Source organism: Ischnura elegans, chromosome 13 (genome assembly GCF_921293095.1).
Source record: "Ischnura elegans chromosome 13, ioIscEleg1.1, whole genome shotgun sequence".
NCBI lineage: Eukaryota > Metazoa > Arthropoda > Insecta > Odonata > Coenagrionidae > Ischnura > Ischnura elegans.
The window spans coordinates 17,322,553-17,343,066 of NC_060258.1; the positions used below are offsets into that span (position 1 = coordinate 17,322,553).

General features: G+C 37.1%; 1 protein-coding gene across 1 annotated transcript; it reads right to left on the reverse strand.

Moving 5' to 3' along the window:
- Positions 1–18,340: 18,340 nt before the first annotated feature.
- Positions 18,341–19,592, reverse strand: LOC124170041 (piggyBac transposable element-derived protein 4-like). The gene has a single exon (XM_046548725.1). It carries the CDS (start codon positions 19,568–19,570, stop codon positions 18,341–18,343), a length of 1,230 nt encoding a protein of 409 aa, XP_046404681.1. The 5' UTR covers positions 19,571–19,592.
- Between the last annotated feature and the right edge of the window lie 922 nt (positions 19,593–20,514).

A 20,514-nucleotide genomic window follows, 5' to 3' on the forward strand; every position in this document is an offset into this window, starting at 1 on the left:
GATTCAAATGATTGTTGAAAACTATGAATTACTACTCAACAAGAAGGATTCTACTATATTTTTTAATGGTTTTCATTTGACTAATCTTGTAAATTTTGATATATTTGTGTGCAGTGAATAAAATATCAAAACTGTTGATCCAAGAAATGTAAATATTATCCTTATTTAGCGTTTCCGCATTGAAGGTTGCAAAGATTTTTCCTGCTCAAGATTTTTTGCCTGACTTAATGTTTTTTCACTATGGTCGATTCAAATGATTGTCGGAAACTATGAATTGCTGCTCAACAAGAGGGATCCTACTATATTTTTTAATGGTTTTCATTTGACTAATCTTGTAAATTTTGATTATATATATATTTTTATATATTATTTGATTATACATATATATTTGTGTGCAGTGAATAAATTATCAAAACTGTCAATCCAGTATCATTGTATTTTTGAACTCCTGAGTACAGAGGCGTAACTAGGAATGTGCTTTGCGGGGATATATTCCCTCATCCCCCCATAGTTACTGCACTGCCTGTGTGTAACCTATGAAAAGTACATGAGATTAGCCTATTTTGCTTCTTTTCATAGTATTCTTGCCTATGGTGTTCGACTCTGGGGACATGCAAATGAAATCAAAGAAATTCTAAAACTGCAAAAAAAAGCAGTGAGGATTCTGATTGGTTCTGGGCCCCGTGACCACTGCAGGCCAATTTTTAAAAACTTTCATATCCTCACCATCTACAGCCTCTTTGTGTTTCGCAGCATTGTTCACATTAAATATAACTTAGAAACCTATAACCCCATACGATCCACCATCTACTCTCATGGCACCAGGGCTAAAAATAACCTAAATATTAATTACTGTAGGCTGTTTAAGACCAAGAACCAGTCTGCCAATTTGGGAGTAAAATTATTTAATAAATTACCCAGCAAAGCCAGATCAGTGAGCATCACAAGACTGAAAAATGTGCTGGAAAAGTGGCTGTGAAATTATCCACTGTTCTCAATTCATGAATATTTTGAGCTGGACTTTTCTTCTCTTTTATTATAAATGTAATCTTTGTAATGTATGTGTTTCTAATGTTTTGATCCAATGTACATGTTTTGAATGTTTTTATAAATGTGTTGTATACGATAATTTGACAACATCTGCGAGGGCTAATCCTCGCCGTGGATGAATAAAGATTATTATTATTATATTATTACCTCTATTTATTTTATTAGGTGTTAGATCTCTTAAGTAGGCTGACTTACCCAAGTAGCTTTTATAAAAATTTAAAACATCACATTCTCCCCATATTTCATGATGATGAGATATTTCAGATGAGCAGAGTACAGGATTGTAAAAAGTTAAGGTAAGTGCCCCAAAATTGTGAATGAATATGGCAAATACTTGGGTGCGGTTGACATGGAAGATGCTGCTGCGATCGCAGGTGGATTCAGGGAGGTATGGGGGCACGTTCCCTCTGCAGATGCTTAAAATATTGACAAGAGTATTAATACAGTTATTTCGTTCATTCTTTTTATGTGTCACGGAGTATCTATCATCATCTACCAACTTCCAAACCTGCTATAGAAATTCCCTCGTACAAAAGACAGTAAAGCCACTACGGCCAACAGGAATTTATTACAATTAGCAAAGTTGTAAAGATGATTAACTACCAAGTGGGTATTCTAGTCAGTAAAAGATGATGTAGCTTCTAATTTTGAACATTTTCTTGGGATATTATGTTGCTTCTTGGGTTTCAATAGGGTCTCGAAGTTAGGGCAAACTCCAGGACCAAAACTGAGGAGGGCAAGCCATGATTACTATTTATTAATATTTACATTCAGAATGCGTTTCGTTTAAATTAAACATTTTACTTTCTCAAAATTCTGACAGAAAATATTTTACAACACATTTCTCTCAGCCTTCCGGAATTCAGTTCCTGACAAGAGCGCCAATTGCTTTCAGAAACTGATTCAGACAGTTTTTGGAACGCAGAACAAACAGCATGCAAAACGGTGATTTATGTCTCATAAGGAAGAACAAAGCCCAAAGGATATTCACTGTAAATGGGAATGGCATTTTATTCTCCGTAAAAAGGAGATAACTCAAGGGCGTTCCCAGGATCAAAATTAGGTGGGGGGGGGGGGGGATACAATCCATGGTAGCTCAAGTTGTAGGTAAGATTTAAGCATGGACCAGGTGAATGAAATCAACATTCATGGAATCCGTAACAGCTCTTTATTGGTTTTTCAAATTATTTGCTTGAAAAAATATAATTTTCCTGAAAGATATTTGTGATTTTTGCTTTTAGTGGAGGGGGGGGGGGGGCTCGCTGGGTACGCCCATGTCTCGAAATAGGAAGCTTCTCTGAGGTTATTCCGTACGAGTTGGTATATCTTTTGTTCTTTCCAGCTTCATTTCACCCAAACTGCCATAGAGTTTATAGAATTTATGTGAAACGTCATGACTTAAGGTCGTATTGAACGGGGGACGTAATTGCGCAGGTTGGAACTGTAATTTCTCATTATGGCACGTAATTGCTTGAATTCACTAACGAAATTCAAACGGGTTATTTTGCCATTTCACGTCCATGTATTCTCGCATTATTTCTAATTATTCACCGCTTTAAGCAACGCAATTTTGACTGCGACTTATAGTACACACGCCATATAATACGATTAGGTGTCTCGTGTAAATGGCTTTTCAACATTCTCTCAGGTTAACTTTGCTCGCGAGAGAGAAAGGTTTGCCTTGCAAATCTCGAAAGCGGAGCGAAAGTAGTCTCCGTAATCTTGAGTTACTTTTAAACGCTCCGCCACTAACTGCTCTCCACGTGACGTCATGCGCAGAACGGTCTCATTTTCGTCCTCGGGAACGACCTAATATTAATATCATGGTTGAACAGGTTGACATAATTTATGTCGATTTTGTAAACAAGCTAATTGTGAAGTTCTTAGGTTATTTATGCGTTTATATTCCGGAATTTTAAAGATACTATATGATAGCAAATTTCTGTTTACATTGGCGTCAATAGCCTTCGTAAGCAAAGACTTGATTTTCATTTCGTTTGGCCAGCAAAATACTAGTTTATATACCTTGCATTTTAAGCGTTTTCACTCAATATTTGCATAATGCACTCTTTCCGAATGCCTCCATATCACGTTTAACATGTTTCTGTGATTTTGAAACTAGAGTTTCTGTTTCGTTTTTCTACTATGCATTTGAATGTTTACAATGATGATATAGAATCTCGTCATGAAAGGCAGCAATAAAAAGTAAAACATACTTCCCTTAATAGTCATATTATCTGCAGCAAAGCAATGTTTTCTCGCGGATGCAGGATTGTTATGAAATTTTATTTACACAGCATCACAGACTTCATTTGACATTCTTTACTACAAAATTCGTGAATGGGTACTCGGGTTAGGTATTCACATATGTCGAGGCATCTTTTGAAGAAGACAAAGAGATATTTATTGATATAAGTCCATTCTCACATTCAACATGTTTCATTGCGTGGCCATTCATTCATTGGTTTTGATCATATAGATATTCTTGAATGTCCATTTCTCTAGGATAAATAGCCCCTTAGGTCAACATTCCAAGAATTAAAATATTAGTAAGCACAAAAGAATTCAACAAACACCCATACCTCATTCAAAATATGCGTCCAACTGAGACAACCACTGATCGGAAAATCTTCTAATCAATTGGTACACTTTCAAGTTAACGCGAGAGAATTTCACTATTTCACCCACCTTCAAAGAACGAACACCATCAAACTTCGACTAACTAACTTGTAGTCTAAACAACCGTATGCAGTTAATCATACAAAATGATCATAAAATGACGTGAAAATAACGGCATTCGAATATTTACTTCGCTGGAAGCATCGAAGGGCATAACCAATGCACGAAGCTAATTAAAAGTGATCTTTTATTCAGCCAACTCAGTCATTGACATACAAAAAAACTGGTGGGGAAAAGCTTTCAATGACGCAGAATTCATTTACATTTGCACATAATATGAGATAAAGAGAAAATGCAGCTTAATAAAATCTTATCAAAATACAACACGAAAACCCAGTTGCCAGAAACATGTAAACAAGTACACATTCAATATCGAGTGTCATCTTTTTCTTCACTTTTTCGCAGCGGTCATCGCCAACGCTCAAAATTTCAATGCACCCAATCAGAAGGCGCGTACATTGTTTCCGAGGAAACTTATTTCTTTAAAAAAGTCCATTACAAGAGTAAAGTTTTAAAAGGAATTTTAATAAAATATTGTTTTTTTTTAATTTACACTAAATCATTATTTTCATTGTTCTTTTGAAAATACATCTGACCAATTTTCTGTGATATCACAGCGATCACAGCCATTATCCAATAGTGTTGTTACCTTGGCCCACAGATTTAACCACGAATATTGCAGTTGGAGAGGCAGATGGGCCAAATTCGTTAAAAATAAGGGTACACTACTCCCAGTAGAACAAAGATACATGCGTGATGGAGTTAAAAGATACCTGAAAAGTATTTTTTTATGTTTTTGTTGCATTTAATTATGCAATTGTATCTGCGCGGCAATGGAGTCCCCTTGATTTTAAGCTAAATGTTGGCAGCACCGCAGATGTTGGGAAAAAAACTGTGGGCCAAGGTACCACAACTGTGGATTGGAGGGATTCATCTGCAAGGAAAGAGGTAAGTAAAGAGCCATGCCTAAGTTGTTGTTTCCTTGTTACAGAACTATTCTATTAATGGTTGTTTTATTCACGATATCAGTATATTTGCAGTGTTTAGTGCTGATAGTTGTGTGTGAGTTCAGAGCTTCAATGGGCTTCATTCCGCTTTAGATCATTTCTTGTCCTTCGCAAAGAACCTTAAGGTTAGAAGGAAATGTTTTTGCAATATATTCGCCGGCGATGTGAAGGCTTCCATTGTTCCTGCCAGCACATACGAGTGTGGAAGAGGTACTTTTCCTACCAGTCCCCTATTGTTACCGATCATCCAATGCAACATGTGCAAATGCCTTTGTGAAATGACATTCCTCGAATTTGTTCGTCTGCAAGTGTGAAACCCAGTAGTATAGTTTCAGTAATTCTTCCGCAATGCTTCACAAATCAGGTGACGTTATATTCTCCCTTACAGAAATCTATGGGCTGTTGCTGTGCTTATTATTTCATTAAGCCGGTTTCCGAGAACTAATTCTGTGTTGCTTGTCCATAATGTTTTAAGTCCTAAAACCCCAAAAATGGGACTATCTCACCTAACCATCAAATGAATCATATAGAATCGTTTGTGCATAGTGTGGTAATGGTAACAGCACATGAAGAGGTCGCTTATGAGCTATTTATCGCACAATAAACCATACGCTTGGATTTATGATGGGCGAGTGAATTTTCAAATGCAATTATCTCAAAACTATGATTGAGTGACTTAACACAAAATGCACAAGCAACACAGAATTGTTAATCGATGTCACCGAAGTGTTATCCCATTATCAATTGTGATGAAGTAATAAACGTTAGCACCGTCGAAGGAATAAGTGACCATAGGGTAGTAACTGCAAATTCTCTAAATACCGCTGAAAACTAAAAAAAAGAGCGTTAAGTTTTCACTTTTAAAAGAGCTGATTTGGATAAGAGTCATCTGAAAAATGCTTTCCCTGCGTTTCAAGAATCAATGTTAAAGTTAAATGTAGAGGTTGAAGAGGTCCATGGTATCAGTTTTACAAGTTTTTATTAACTTAACATCACACCGCCATGACAGTTCACTTACATCTGATCATTACAACAAAAAAAATGAAAAGCGCTTGTCGCCAACATCAATTTTTCATTACGCACTTTAACATCTCCCCTTAATGAAAAAAATGTTATGCACCCTCAATACAAGAAACAACAAAAAAAATATTTTCATCAGCAATATCACAGCAATTGGTGCATGTTTACAATAACAAAATACATTCAAATTAAATTTCAGAAAGTATTGCACCTCTCAATTTCATGAATTTTATTGACAAAAGGGGTTTAGTAAGAATGTCCGCTACCTGTTCATTCGATGGGCAATACTTCAGAGAGAATAAACCGCTTTTGTATTGATCACTTAGTGAATGATAGCGCACTTGTGTGTGTTTACTATTTCTCATCATTTGACCTCATTTTATCATCTTAAGAGCATTTTGGTTGTCTATATTGAGAGTAACAGGTACAGTTTCATCGATCAATTCCTCTATCATAGTTTTCATAAATTCAATTTCTTTACAGTAATCTGCCGCAGCTATGTATTCTGCTTCTGTAGAAGATAAAGCAACAATTTTTTGCTTACGGGAGCACCAAGAAATGGGAGCACCAGCAAACATTATCACATAACCTGTCGTACTTTTCCTGTCTTTATTGTCACCCGCAAAGTCTGAATCACAGAATGCTTCTATACACATGTTACCTTTAGAGAAGTAACGAATTCCCAATTTCATTGTCCCTTTTAAATATCTAAGCGTCCGTTTCACATTTTGAACATTTCGTTCGGTAGGCCTTTCCATTGATCTACTCTCAAGATTAACACTATATGCCATATCCGGTCTCGTTTTGCAACTCAGGTAGAGCAGACTTCCAATGGCTTCTCTGTATGGAAAGGGTGATTCCATTTCATCTTCGTTTTCGTCAACAGCAGGCAATATAGGCGCAGTCATTGGTTTGCAGTTTATCACGTTGAAATGCTTCAGCACCTGATTAGCATAGTTTTCCTGAGTTATGTACAGGCCATCATTTGTTCTTCTGATTTCCATGCCTAAGTATGTTTTAGGATTTTCAGAAATTGTCATGTCAAACTTTTCTTTCATCTTCAACAACAACTCATTCATCTTCACTGAGTTTTTGCCCAGAAGAATTCCATCATCCACATGGATAGCTAAATATAGGCTATTGTCAGAGGTTTTAAAAATACACTGATCTGTCTTGAGTTGAATCAGCCCTTCTTCTTTGAGAAAGGTTGTCAGTGTGCTGTTCCATCTTGCTGGAGCTTGCTTAAGTCCATAAAGCGCCTTTTTTAATTTGCAGATTTTTCCAGCATCTTGGAAACCTTCAGGTATTCTCATGAAAATCTCTTCTTCGAGTTCTCCATACAAAAAGGCTGTTTTAATGTCAAATGTTTTAATAGACAAATTATACCTGGCAGCAATAGCAAAAAGAATTCTCAGGGAGCTTGTTTCCACTACAGGACTAAATATTTCTTCAAAGTCTATGCTGTTGGATTTCTGTTCACAGCCCCTAACGACAAGTCTCGCCTTGTATCTTCCATTGTCTTTAATTTTGAGAATCCATCTAATAGTAAGGATACCTTTTCCTTCTGCTTCTCTGGGGTCAACTAATTCCCACGTTCTATTTCTTTTTAATGATTCCTTTTCTTCATTTATTGCTTTCTGCCATCGATCTTGGTCTTTTCCTTTTATGGATTCACTGTAGGTCAGCATTCCTTCCTGGTCACAGTCAGAAACAAAGTTTTCAAATCTCTGTGGTCTTTTTATTGCACTCCTAGACCTTAAACAGTATATGTCACTTCTTTCTTCATCTTCTCCATGTAGCTCTTGAAAAGGAGTATTTTCGGTATCTTCTTCTTCTTCTACTGCAATTTCTTGATGTGCCCTCCTGTGGTACGTTTGGAGATCAAGTTCCATTGACTGATCAGTAAAAACCACATCTCTTAATACAACAATTGTTCTTTCATTTGGATCCCAAAGGCGATAACCATTTGTTGCATAACCCATGAAAATATACCATTTACTTCTACAGTCTAACTTTTTTAGATGTACAAGAGTCTTGGCATAGCCGACACAGCCAAAAATCTGGAGGTTAGACAAGTCAGGTCTTTTGTTAAACCATTTTTCCGCAGGAGTGGTTTGAACTACTGTCGTAGGACTTCTATTCCATAAATAGGCTGAGGTATACACAGCTTCTCCCCACATTTCCTTTCCCAGTTTGGAGTCAAATATTAATGCTCTAGCTTTTTCCATCAAAGTACGATTGAATCTCTCAGCAGTCCCATTTAATTGAGGAGAATAGGGGATTGTAAAGTCTAACACTATGCCCTTCACTCTACACCACTGTTTCAAGGCAAGATTTTGGTATTCCCCACCGTTATCACGCCTAATTTTGGAAATTTTGTGGTTAAAATGGGTTTCTACTTCATTTACATACTGTTTCAAATACATTGATACTTCACTCTTATGAGTTATAAGATACACCACATATACATATATGTAGACGATTATACACACAGAAATGTGTATAATCGTCTACAAATGTTACAAAATACCTTTTTCCATCATGTGTTTGAGGATCTATAGGTCCACAGACATCTGAATGTATCAGTTGTAACGGTCTATCAGCTCTTACCCTGTGTTTTACAAAAGGTTGTCTTACCTGTTTTGCTTGCATACATACGGAACAAACAATATTATTTTCTGAACTGACAAGAGTTTTCGAAATTCCATCACACAAATGAGGTATTTTCATCCAATTTTTGAAGCTTATTATGCCCTAATTTTCTATGCCATTCTATGATTGGATTATTGCATTGTATTGCTAAGGCTTCAATCTGAGACTTCAATTTTATAACATACAATCCATTGTCAGTTTTATTATCCTCAAGTACCAATGAATCGTTCTTAAAGACTTCAACTCTTTCCTTGGTAAATACCACAACACCATCATTTTCAGTAATTGCACTCACTGACAGAAGATTTCTAGAAAGATCCGGCACATAGTAAACTTTCTGTAAATCACATTTATCACCAATAAATGTTCCAACTATTTCTGAATTCATGCTTTGGTTTTTCTTTGCTACCTTAATGTTTTCTGTACATGATTCTGCATTGGTTAACTGTTCTTTTTCAATCACCATGTGACTTGAGGAGCCACTGTCAACTACAAAATCAAAATCGGTATTCATATTAGCTTTAACATTCATTTCTGTTTGAAAACACAATTTATTATCACTTTTAAATTTGTTCTTATTGTCCCTGAAAAAACAGTCCACTGATTTATGTTTCGTTTTACCACAAAAAGAACAACGTTTATTTCTAAAGTAGCAGTCTTTTTCAGCATGGTTATTTTTCTTACAAATACCACATCTTCTAGTTAGTGGACATTTTTTTCTTAATGTGTCCTTTTTCGTTACACTGGTATCACTTAGGAGAGTACTTACTCAGGTTACCTTTTATTTCAGCTTTAAAGGATACGTTTGCATCTTTAGACTCCAAGTTGAGCTTGCTCTCTTCAAGTTGCAGCCTCGCTCTCAAGTTCTCTAACGTCTGGTCGGTGCCACTCGTTGAATCCCAGGCACTGCCAAAGTGTTTGTACTCTTCAGGCAGGATCGTCATAATCTTCGTGATGATCATGGTGTCGTCTATGGGTTGATCCATGCGGTTCAACTTGAATGCGATGTTCTGCAGATGGCTTATGTTGGTCATCATGTCTTTTGTTTTGTCGTAGCGAAAGTTGTAGAACTCTTGAAGAAGGAGACACTTTTGTTGCCCGGTTTCCCTCTGGTAGATCCTTTTCAGAGTGTCAAACATTTCTTTCGAAGACGTACATGTTAGGATGTTTGACACTACTTGACTATCTATCATGGACACGATATAGTGTTGTGCCAACGCGTCTTTGGTTTTCCATTTCTTAATTTTAATTGCATCAGAACCCTGATCACTTAACGTTTCACTACCATCAACTATATCCATTATATCTTTCGCACTTAACAGAATTTTGAGCTGGAAAGTCCACATAGGTTACGAGTCGGCCGCTTTCAATGTCTGCACATGTGTGGTATCTTCCGATGTTGGGAGCGACATTTTTCAGTTGAACTGTATAACGATGACTTTTAATTTTCTAAATGTTATAGAAATATTATCTCCTTATTTTTTTTTACACACGTCCCTGGGCCCATGACCTGAAGAGGTCCATGGTATCAGTGTTACAAGTTTTTATTAACTTAACATCACATCGCCATGACAGTTGACTTACATCTGATCATTACAACAAAAAAAATGAAAAGCGCTTGTCGCTAACATCAATTTTTCATTACGCACTTTAACAGAGGGTACTTTGAAAGCTGTTCTTTCGCTCGTAACTTCGGGAATGAATAGCTACATCCCTAGTAAAACAGTAAAAGAAGGCAGCGAGCGGTGATGGTACGATGCGGAAGTGAGAAAATCATTGAGGCGACAGAGAGCGTGTAGACTGTAGAACAGACAGATTCAGAAAGTCTTTTGGTATTACTTTACAAGAGGTACAATCCGGATTTTGCCTTCAAACCTTCACTTTCCTGTAGTATTTTTGCCTCCTGATTAACGTGGTGACATTCATTCCTGGTGCAAATTAATACTTTTCGAGATATTTTAACTTTTATGAATAGCGTTTTTCGGGTTCTGCACATGCGCCGCCATTTACGATCTTCATTTACTCACCCTTTACTTTACGCACTTCACCTTCTGCGCATGCGCAAACATGAGCATGCCGCCACATTTAAAATTTCACTCTATCCATAAACACTGAAAGGTAAGCACATTTTACCCACTTCTACCTCCCACCCTACCAACTGGACCAGCTCAAGGGATATTTTTTTCTAGTTGACCAGCCCGTACATGTGCCCGGAAAGTGATTTATCCACTTCTACCTCCCACTTTGTTATGTATTGGACCATCTCTAGGGATATTTTTCTCTTGTTTACAATTTCAAACATGTGCCGTGAAACTCATTTACCGCCATTCCAATATGGCCGCACATGCGCAGAACCCGAAAAACGCTATTCATAAAAGTTAAAATATCTCGAAAAGTATTAATTTGCGCCAGGAATGAATGTCACCACGTTAATCAGGAGGCAAAAATACTACAGGAAAGTGAAGTTTTGAAGGCGAAATCCGGATTGTACCTCTTGTAAAAATTTACCAGTCTTTTTTTCCACGATCAATAAGAGATAATAACGGCAGCGATGGAACTCATAAATATATTGCATGACTTGCAGTGTAGCCTATACTAACCTATGTAAAACTTAATGCATGTTTATTAATTATATTATTATTTCTAACGGCATCCCAGATAGCATGCTAAACTTGCTGCAAGCTTGCCACAAGCTTGTCACGACAAAGTTGCAAGTTTGCAGCGAGCTTGTCATGACAAGCCTGCAAACTTTCTGCGAGCTTGAATCAAACCTCCTAGTTACACTTTTTCTAACTTGCTGCAAACTTGTCACACCAAACCTGTAGCAAACTTGTCACATCACACCTGCTACAAACTTGTCAAATCAAAGCTGCTGCAAACTTCTCACGTCACACCTGCTGAAAACGTGTAGTGTCACACCTGCTACATACTAGGAAAACTAGTTCCACACCTACCATTTCTGTAGTGACACTTGCTGAGGAAAAACTGGCTAAATATTTCTGCTAAATAAAATGCTCTCCTAATTAATGATAAATTTACAACAACAAAATTGAAAATTTTCCACTCTAATCAATTGTTAGTTATTTCACATGCCCAGAATTTGGCTGCTACATTTATTTAATAAAATGGGCAACAAATAAATGCTAAAGAGTTTATTTTTCTCATTAATTATGTACTACATGTTGAGGCAGCGGCCAAAATTCTTACGTGCTTTTGAAATTCCCTCCTGTCGTGCGGGTGGGCTAACAACTGCTATCTCAGGGGATCGTAATGCGTTGCCGGCAGTTGACGATTTTTCAAACTAGTCTAAAAACAACTTTTGTGTCACCCAGGCCCTTTTGTCGCTCATCGAAATGACATTAAAATGCTACTTTGAATGCCATTTCATAGCTAGCGGAGTTTATGAATGATAAATCATTTTAATTTGAAATCCTCCGAGTCATTAGCAGCTACGTGAAACAGTCTTTAAATGCCTTGAAACCTGACCTGGGTTTCCCTTCCCTGAAAATGAATGAACGAGAATGCATTCTTTTCCAAAAGAATATCGTCTCGTCAGCACTAAAAACTAGTTGAGGGGGAAAGGAGCCACTTTCAATCACAGCTTGGAGTTCATCAGAAAATGTTGTGGTGGCTGCGCTATCAACACTTGCAGATTCACCAGCTGAAATCGCCGCACTGAAAATACCTGCTTGCCGTTTAAATTCTGGAACCAACCGGAGCTTTCACTAAATGTCTCGGAGCGATTACCACTCTCGTCTTTTTGTACTGATTCACTATGAGGTTTCCGTATTTGTAGACCGCTTGGTTGAAGTTGGTGCGGCTGAGGTCACTGATGTTTTAACTTCGTCTTTATTCAGAATAAGGCATCGTGCGTTTAAACTTCCGCGCAATATCGCTTTGACGCTCTCCATTTTCAAAGCAATTGACCTCTTTCAATTCCTCTTCTAGGTTTATGGTTTTTCTTGATAAATTCTTGATTTTTCTACACGCATTCCTATTTTTTGCCATAGTTTCTTGGTTTTTAGTCTGTATGGCTCTATCTAAATCACCTTCTACTGCTGAACTGTATTCCTGAGACGCATAAGGGGTACGACTGCGGGGAGGGAACGAAGCCATTGTGTTTGAGACTCTATAGCGGACCCTTTTTTGTGTTGATGCTATTCATGCGCAACTCGGCCACCGCTCCATTTCTCCCCCGTGAATACCGATGACCTTGAAGGCTTCAGCGTAGATCCTCAACCTGGAAGTCAATCGCCCGATAACCTGTGACGGCAAAAATACGTCTCAAACCGTATTGCTTTTAAAAATCTCATTTCCACCAGCCCAACTCTTAATTAACGATCTAAATTATTTATTATCATTCTGTTAAGGAGACGAGATAAATTACTTCGGCAGGCCGGCTATCTGGACCCAATGACGAGTAATACTTTTGGCCATTGCGCAGCAATGGATTTCGATTAATATATAAACAAAAAAGAAGATTTGAGGCAAGCAATAATATTAATATGCGTAAAATGATAGAAATTTCGTGTGTACTTAGCGCAAGTTCACGTTTTATCATGAGAGCATTTAAGATTTTTGATTAGGCTACACTGCGTTGCAATGTTTCCCCGAGGAACGAATTTGCGCTATATCGAAATTGCGCTAATCGAAATTGCGCTATACGAGACATGGGTGTACTTACTCCATGTGATATGATGTATCATGTGTCATTTGATTAAATCAGAGAGGTACATTGAGAAATTATTAACTAATTTTCCAAAAAGAATAAGCAATCAGATTTAATAAATAAGATGTCCATATTGTACCCCCACGTTCTCATAATGGCAGTAAATGATTCAACATCCAAGGAACATTATAGTGCATACCTATTTTAAGAGGGAATGGAAAATATGAAGAAAATGTCTGGGATTATCGAATTAATGTGGCAGAGAAATGAGAAGCGACCTCTTAATTTCTTATTTTCCTGACTTTAGCCTGGTTGAGCCAATTACTCAGACACCCTTTCAGCACCACATCTGATGCATCAGGGTAGACCCTTCTGCATACACCTATGAAATTATAAAAAACATAGTTAATGTCACTTAATGTAATGTGTTGAAAGTTCATTTCAATGATCAATTATTACAATAATCTTAGAATATCTTATTGGACGCACTCACAAAAAATAACAGGACACACTGAAGTTCTATAAAATGATTTCTTAACCGAATTCTTCTGAAGTTTGCCCGTAAGGGAATACAGCTTATGACTGGATTACTCATCTTGGTTATGTCCAGGTATCAACTAGAAACTTCTCACAAGATATTTAAGTTTATCCTCGGCGCCAAATTTGTTGTAAATCTAGAATCTGAGTTGCAGATATGGAGGCTACTTGTTATTTATTAATTCCAATTGGGTATGAATATTGATTATATCACACAAATCAGCCTCCTTGGCATAACAATCGGGTCAATAGCAACCACAAACAAAACAATAGGCAAGTTACCAGAGATACCTAGCAACATAAATGAAAATGGAATTACAACAGGAAGTAATTGTTTTTAGTACAGATTTTTAATGGTCCATTTCGCATACACTTTTGTATGTACACTGTATTCACTTGTGTAAATTTTATACCGTGTTCTCACTGTATAAAGTACTAAATATGCTTTAACACGTTTGCTGCCGGGCCCGAATTCTGCTAAGCGCCTAAAATGTGCCAAGCGAATGGTTTCAAACCTATTACCTTACGGCAATAATGATATTGAGCCTAACTACTGGTTTTACGAATATTTCCTGGTATATTTACACTCATTACGTGATGCGATATCGCTTGTAACTTTAGTCACGTGCGACGCCAAATGGCGTCTCCCCACTTTTGACAATGCCTAAAATTTGATGAGACCCCATTTGGCGGCTCAGGCAGTTTGATATGGGTTCCAACGTTTTAGTGTGCACTCAAAATCTATGATTGAAAATAATGTTTAAACAAATTTTAATTGTTAATTATGCTTTTAATAATATTTGCTATCGTATCCGGAGATGATTAGTGAAATGATTTAATTTTGGGAGGCATAGGTATGGCTGGTCCGGACTGATCATGCATTTGGTAGAAACACGTTTGGCTTCACGGAGGACAACTTTGCGGCTCATCGTGTCCGTTAATTCTTTGTAACATCCGCGACAGCCAACACAGGCTTTTCTAAAATGAAAATACAGTGCTAAAAATAGTGCGAAAACACTAATTCTCAATATTATGTAATGATAATTTTATCCTCTAAATTACCTGACTTTGAAGACTTCGATCAGTGTTATTTGTATTCACCAGGTAGTGCGTCGATTTTTTTAGACCCTATCCACGGAATCCCAAGGAATATGCGGCCATTCTTCTATAATTTATCGTCTTAACTGCTGGAGGGCTGTGACACCTGGATTCCGTGTTTCATTCCACAGTATAAAAGCATTAACAATGCAAGTCCCAAAAAGAGCATCATCGGCCTCCTTGTGTATCACCTTACTGTTTTTCGATGGGTGCAGTGATACAACGAAAAGGTGTCGGCAATGTCAATTCCTCCCTTTATTTTATTGTACTCAATCACCATCTTTGGCTTAGTAACCACTTCCCCTCTTCGATTTATTTCCCCGTTGGGGTTATCTCTGATCTGATGGTGGTGGAGATCATCAATACGTCGCGCTGATCTTTCCATTTCTTTACCGTTGCTCCACAAGTTTTTCATAGCACTGAAATGCCTCCCTTTAATTTAGCAATCGTTATTTCTCTTAACAGCCCTTTCCTATTTTACTGATGGTTCCCACAAAATGAGTCTTATCTCCCAAGCTTTCTTTCCATAAGCGTGGGATGAATCACCTCACTAGAAGTATCTAAACATTATAGCAGGAATTATTAGATAGTGAATTATATTTCGAATGGGGAATCATGCCTGTATTAGAAGAAGAAAGATTACCTGACTGAGGATTCATAAGACTCCTCAGACACCCTGAATTAGCGGTGTCTCCTTCAGAAAATCCTTCAAGGTCGTCAGTGGAAGCCGAATTGTCAGAATGAAACATACTCTCGATTTCTTCTTCGTTAAAACGTTTCTTTCCCCCAATAATGCGTGATGGAGTACACATGATGTATTCACTAAACTGGTTATCAAGTCAGTATTGAAGGCAGAGGCACAGCGAATAATTTTGGTATACTGATGCACTCCTCACTCGGTTAGGTATGAGCGACAACTGACGCAAGAGGAAAAAGCTCTGGAAATGTAATTTGAAACATTGTGTGGAGATATAATACCTCAAGCTTCTACTTGAAACATAGAATGATATAGCTATTGAAATATGCCACTCCCAAAAAAAACACGAGAAACCGAAGTCGAAAAAAAATGAAATTCAAGCTGAAATGTGTTACCAATACCATTCCTTAATAGAAGATAACATTGTCTCATCAGTGCATTAGGAAATGTAGCTTAAATTTCAAGTTCTATACATCGCTTGATGATTCAATGAAAATGCTACTTTGACGCCCATTGGCGTCTCACTAGTTACGTCCAGCAGCAATGCGAGAAACCGCCATATGGCGGCGGGTGGCAGGGAATGTGTTAAAAATGTATGTAAAATGTGTACATTGTTATCCTTTATAGAGATTGTGTAAAAAATTTTTTTTCGCCGTAATACTTGAAAGGCATCCTCAAGACACATTTAAGGCAGTGTCTTAAGTGCGGTATTAATCCCAGAAAATATATTTGTAAATCTAAGCAATTCTCATCCCTGCTTGTGGGTGCTACATGCTGGTGATTGATCACCCCCCCACCCCCTGCCAAACACCCTAGAGGTGATATCTGGTAATTTTTCCGGGTATTCTTCCGCATTTATCCATTTTGCAGGACACGGGGAAGAAAACCCAGAAAAATTACCAGATATCATCATAATCTCGGCGGAAGCCTACTTGGAAACCCTAGAGGTGGCTCGCAGGGTATTATGTAGATGTAGATGTGCATACCACTCGTGTGATTACTTGAGGTTTTTGAGAACAGGTGATACGTAATGATTTATCCCTCATTGGTGGTGAAAAGTGATAGTGATCGGGTTTTAATATCTTCGTATCTTTTGCGTCAAGAAAATAGTGCATGAATGTTCAAGAGCACGTCGCCAACTTAATGCATTTTTTTAGGCAGTCCTGTTTGAACGCAGATTTCTTTTATTTTGTTACTATCAGTTACATGGTATTATGCGGAGAGCCTCCATGGAGTAATTTTGTAATAGTACTTGTATAGTGTATTCAGGAGTAGATGGGATAGTACAACCGCTGCTTTTCGGGAATTTTCTGTTGACCAATCAAGATTTTAAAATGTGTTCCAGTGAAATTATCTTTTTGGTCATTGACTTGCTCAGCCTTAGCAATCAACTAGAAAAGATGAATGTAAAGAAGTGGATTTCCTGCTATTTGTAGATAATTTAATTTCGTATGTAAACTTTGCCCACATCGTAATAGTTGGTAATTGCTCTGATAACATATGGAAATGCAACTTCTATGCCTTTTGTCCTCTTGGTTTTTGCAAATTGATAGCATTATGCTAATGTGTGTTTTTTATAATTATTTCCAGTAAATTGAGTCCATATTAAAGTGGCGGTGGGTCAATTACACGAGTAATATTTTCTGACAATCCACTGAATTGGGGAGTGGATGTCCTGTGGAATAAGTGGTAAGCTATGATATCATTTTTTTATATCTTACAACATTTTATCATTCTCAATGCCCAAATGTCGCCACAAGTGTTGTAATACTAAATATATTTAATTGAAATACAAGCAGTGTTTTCACATGCTTGGTAATTTTTCTCACTGAGCATGGATTTTAGTTCACCAACAATATAATATTTGTTCGATGACTTGTTCCTCATTGAATGGATTCTTAAAAAATTCAAATGCTAAATGAGATGCCTGCTGAACTTCATGTGTTATGATCTCATTGTTTTATATTTTGCAACAATTCATCATGTTCAATGCCAAAAAGTTGTGATAACGGTTGTAATCCTAAATGTTTACGGGAAATACAAGCAGTGTTATCATACGCTCGGTATTTTTACTTAATGAGCTTAGATTTTAGTTGACAAGAACAATGTAATATCTGTTTGATGATGATTGAACTGCGTGTGTTTAGGTTTTTGGATTCATATCTTAAGATGAAGGTGATGGTGTTTTTTTTTTTTAATTTTCCGTTGCCTCTCTCAATTGTTTCAAAATACACTATTGGACCTCGTTGTGGCTTTTACAAAATTTACCTTCTTTTCACGATCCGGGTAGTCGGTGTTGGGTCCTCCTTCAAGTGTGATGAAATGCTTGTGTTAAAAAAACAACGTGCACATAAAAAATGTTTTAATTTTTGAACTTATTATGTACTAGATTCATGTTGTAAATATTTGCTTCGATATAGAAAACAGTTAACACAAGTATTTCATCACACTTGAAGGATGACCCAACACTAACTACCCGAGTCGTTAAAAGAGATTTTTTTACATACATTTTTTTAACAACAAACCAAGCAAAAAGCCATGAATTTTATTTTCACAGGTGGTGGGTCATACTTTAACAGGTTCACGCTGGCGTGACCCACCGGTGGGTCACATCAGTTTTCGCCATCGGGCGGCGTGACCCACCCGTGGGTCACACTCTCCATAGATCTGTAGGAGATTTTTCAGCGCAACAATTCTGTTGTATTATATCCTGAATTGTCCTCCGCCAGACAGATCTTTTAGGGTTTCAATTACATTACCTTTTTTTATGAATTTTCGCATTAATTAACTCGATGCTCGTATTCGAAAAATTTACTTTCACTCAGTATTGAGGTATTTATTCGTCTTTTTTGGGTAATTAATAAAAAGAGGAAAATTATATTGATTACACTTTATATAGATCCCATTTTTAATAGTATAAAAATATATACGTTAATTATGAATTTTTTTGAAACATTCCAAGCACAATGCAGGTTGATTCTTACAATCTGGGCAATAAGTTACAACTTTTTTGGTTTTCTTCATCGCTGCTTCTCTTCCATCTTTTTTACTAATTGAATTATAGCACTCTTTACATCTTTTTTGTATTACTCTGGTCGCACGTTCGTACTTTTTAAGAAAATGTTCTTTTTTTTTAGAGGCCGTTGGTGTTGCAGCTATCGTTGGTTGGGCAAGTAATGCGGTAATAATGTTCTCACGAAATTGTAAAATGCTCAGCTTTTTCTGGTTATCTAATTTTTTATGAATGCACCACGCATTTATTAACATGGTGCCGCAAATTAGCTCAATTATAATTTTCCTATACCACTTTATGGTCTTCCTCAAAGATGTATAGTATGAAGACATTTGATCAGATATATCAACACCTTTCTTTGCAGCATTGTAGCTTATGACGGTATCTGGTTTTCTAACAGACTCGCTGACGTCGACTAAAGTACATTTATGAGTTTTGCACGTTGTCAACATGAGTACAGGCCTTTTGTCTGTCCACTTCACAAATTTGATTCCACCTGAATTTTGTAGACCTAATATCTCACCGTTTTTTTGTTTGATTTTTGCGGCCTGGGGCAAATGTTTTCTGTTAGAGCGTACTGTTCCACACAGGTATGTATTTTTCTCTAATAGCTCTTTAGCTAGAGGAACACTTGTGTAGAAACTGTCCGTATATAATATGCGACCTTCATACAGGAGTCCATTCATGAGCTTCATTACAATGTCATGCGCATGTCCCTTTTCAGATGAATATTCTCTTTTACCTGAGTATACACTCATATTATAAGTGTAGCCTTCAGGAAGGCAAAGCTTATACAGTTTGATGCCGTATTTATGTCGTTTACCCGGTATATATTGGCGAAATAAAAGACGCCCACGCCAGGGAACCATGCTTTCATCAATCACTACTTCTTTTCCAGGTTTCACATGTTTTTGGAAATTCTCATTTATTTTATGAAGAATTGAGCTAATCTTATGTAAACGATCTTCACATCGCGCTTGATTGTTATCGCAAAAGTGCCAAAATCTTAGAATAGCTAGGAAGCGATCCCTAGGCATAATACTTTTTATTAGTGTGTTCATGTACATTGGATCATTCGACCAATAAAGACGAATTTCTGGAATATGAACAACACCCATGATTAGTAAAATACCTATAAATTTATTCATTTCTCCGAGGGTAACCGGTACCCAAATTTGCTGATGTTTTCGGGAATTGCCTACTAAATATTTAGCCTGCGAGTTTGTAAATTCATTAGCATATCTGTTAGTTTCTCTTACGATATACTCCAGCATATCATCTGTAAGAAACAACTTATACAGATCAAGAGGACTTGCACAGTTATTTGCCGACAATGACAGCTCTAAATCTTTGCAGTGTAATTCTAGTGCGGACGTACGCGTAGTTACTGGACCCCACTCTGTGTTAGGAACTTCTTCAGTTTCATCACTAGATGAATCTGATGTCTCTGAACTGAAATTACTCAATTCCGATTCAGAAGAATATAGTATTCTTTTACGGGCCCCGTGCCTACGCGAACAACTGGTTGGCTCAGATCGTCTTCTGAATCGTCATCAATAAGCTTGCTAATGCAAGCCGGATCCAACCCCCTCTTCATAATCACAGTCAGAAGTGAAAAAAGTCAGAAAATTTAGACTAAAATTTACTCCGGTCTACTCTAATCTCCACTCCAGTCCTCCCCTCTTCAAGTGTTATTACAACGGTATATCTCTGTAATCCTCATAAGCCTGTTCAATAAAAAATAATGGTTGTATATTTCCGTAAACCGGAGAGTTTCAGGTCAGATATGCAATGTCGTGAATTACTATACAATTACTATCTTACCTTTAGGGTTGAATTATCCTACAACTGAGATGTCATTCCAGTCAGTTATCATCTAGTCCCACATTCTTCTAGCGTTCTCATGATTGAATTTCTTAGTAATCCTGAGAAACCTGTTCATTATAAAATAATGGTAGTATATTTCGGTAAACTGAAAAGTTTCAACTCAGATATAAAATATCGCAAATTCCATAACAAGTACTATCCTACCTTTTGGGCTGAATTATCCTACAAGTATGAGTTATAACCTGATGCTGACACAGTCTGCCAA

What these genes read in the sequence shown, in the direction of transcription:
- LOC124170041 (XM_046548725.1), bottom strand. Translation starts at nt 19,570, where the DNA reads ATGAATAAATTTATAGGTATTTTACTAATCATGGGTGTTGTTCATATT.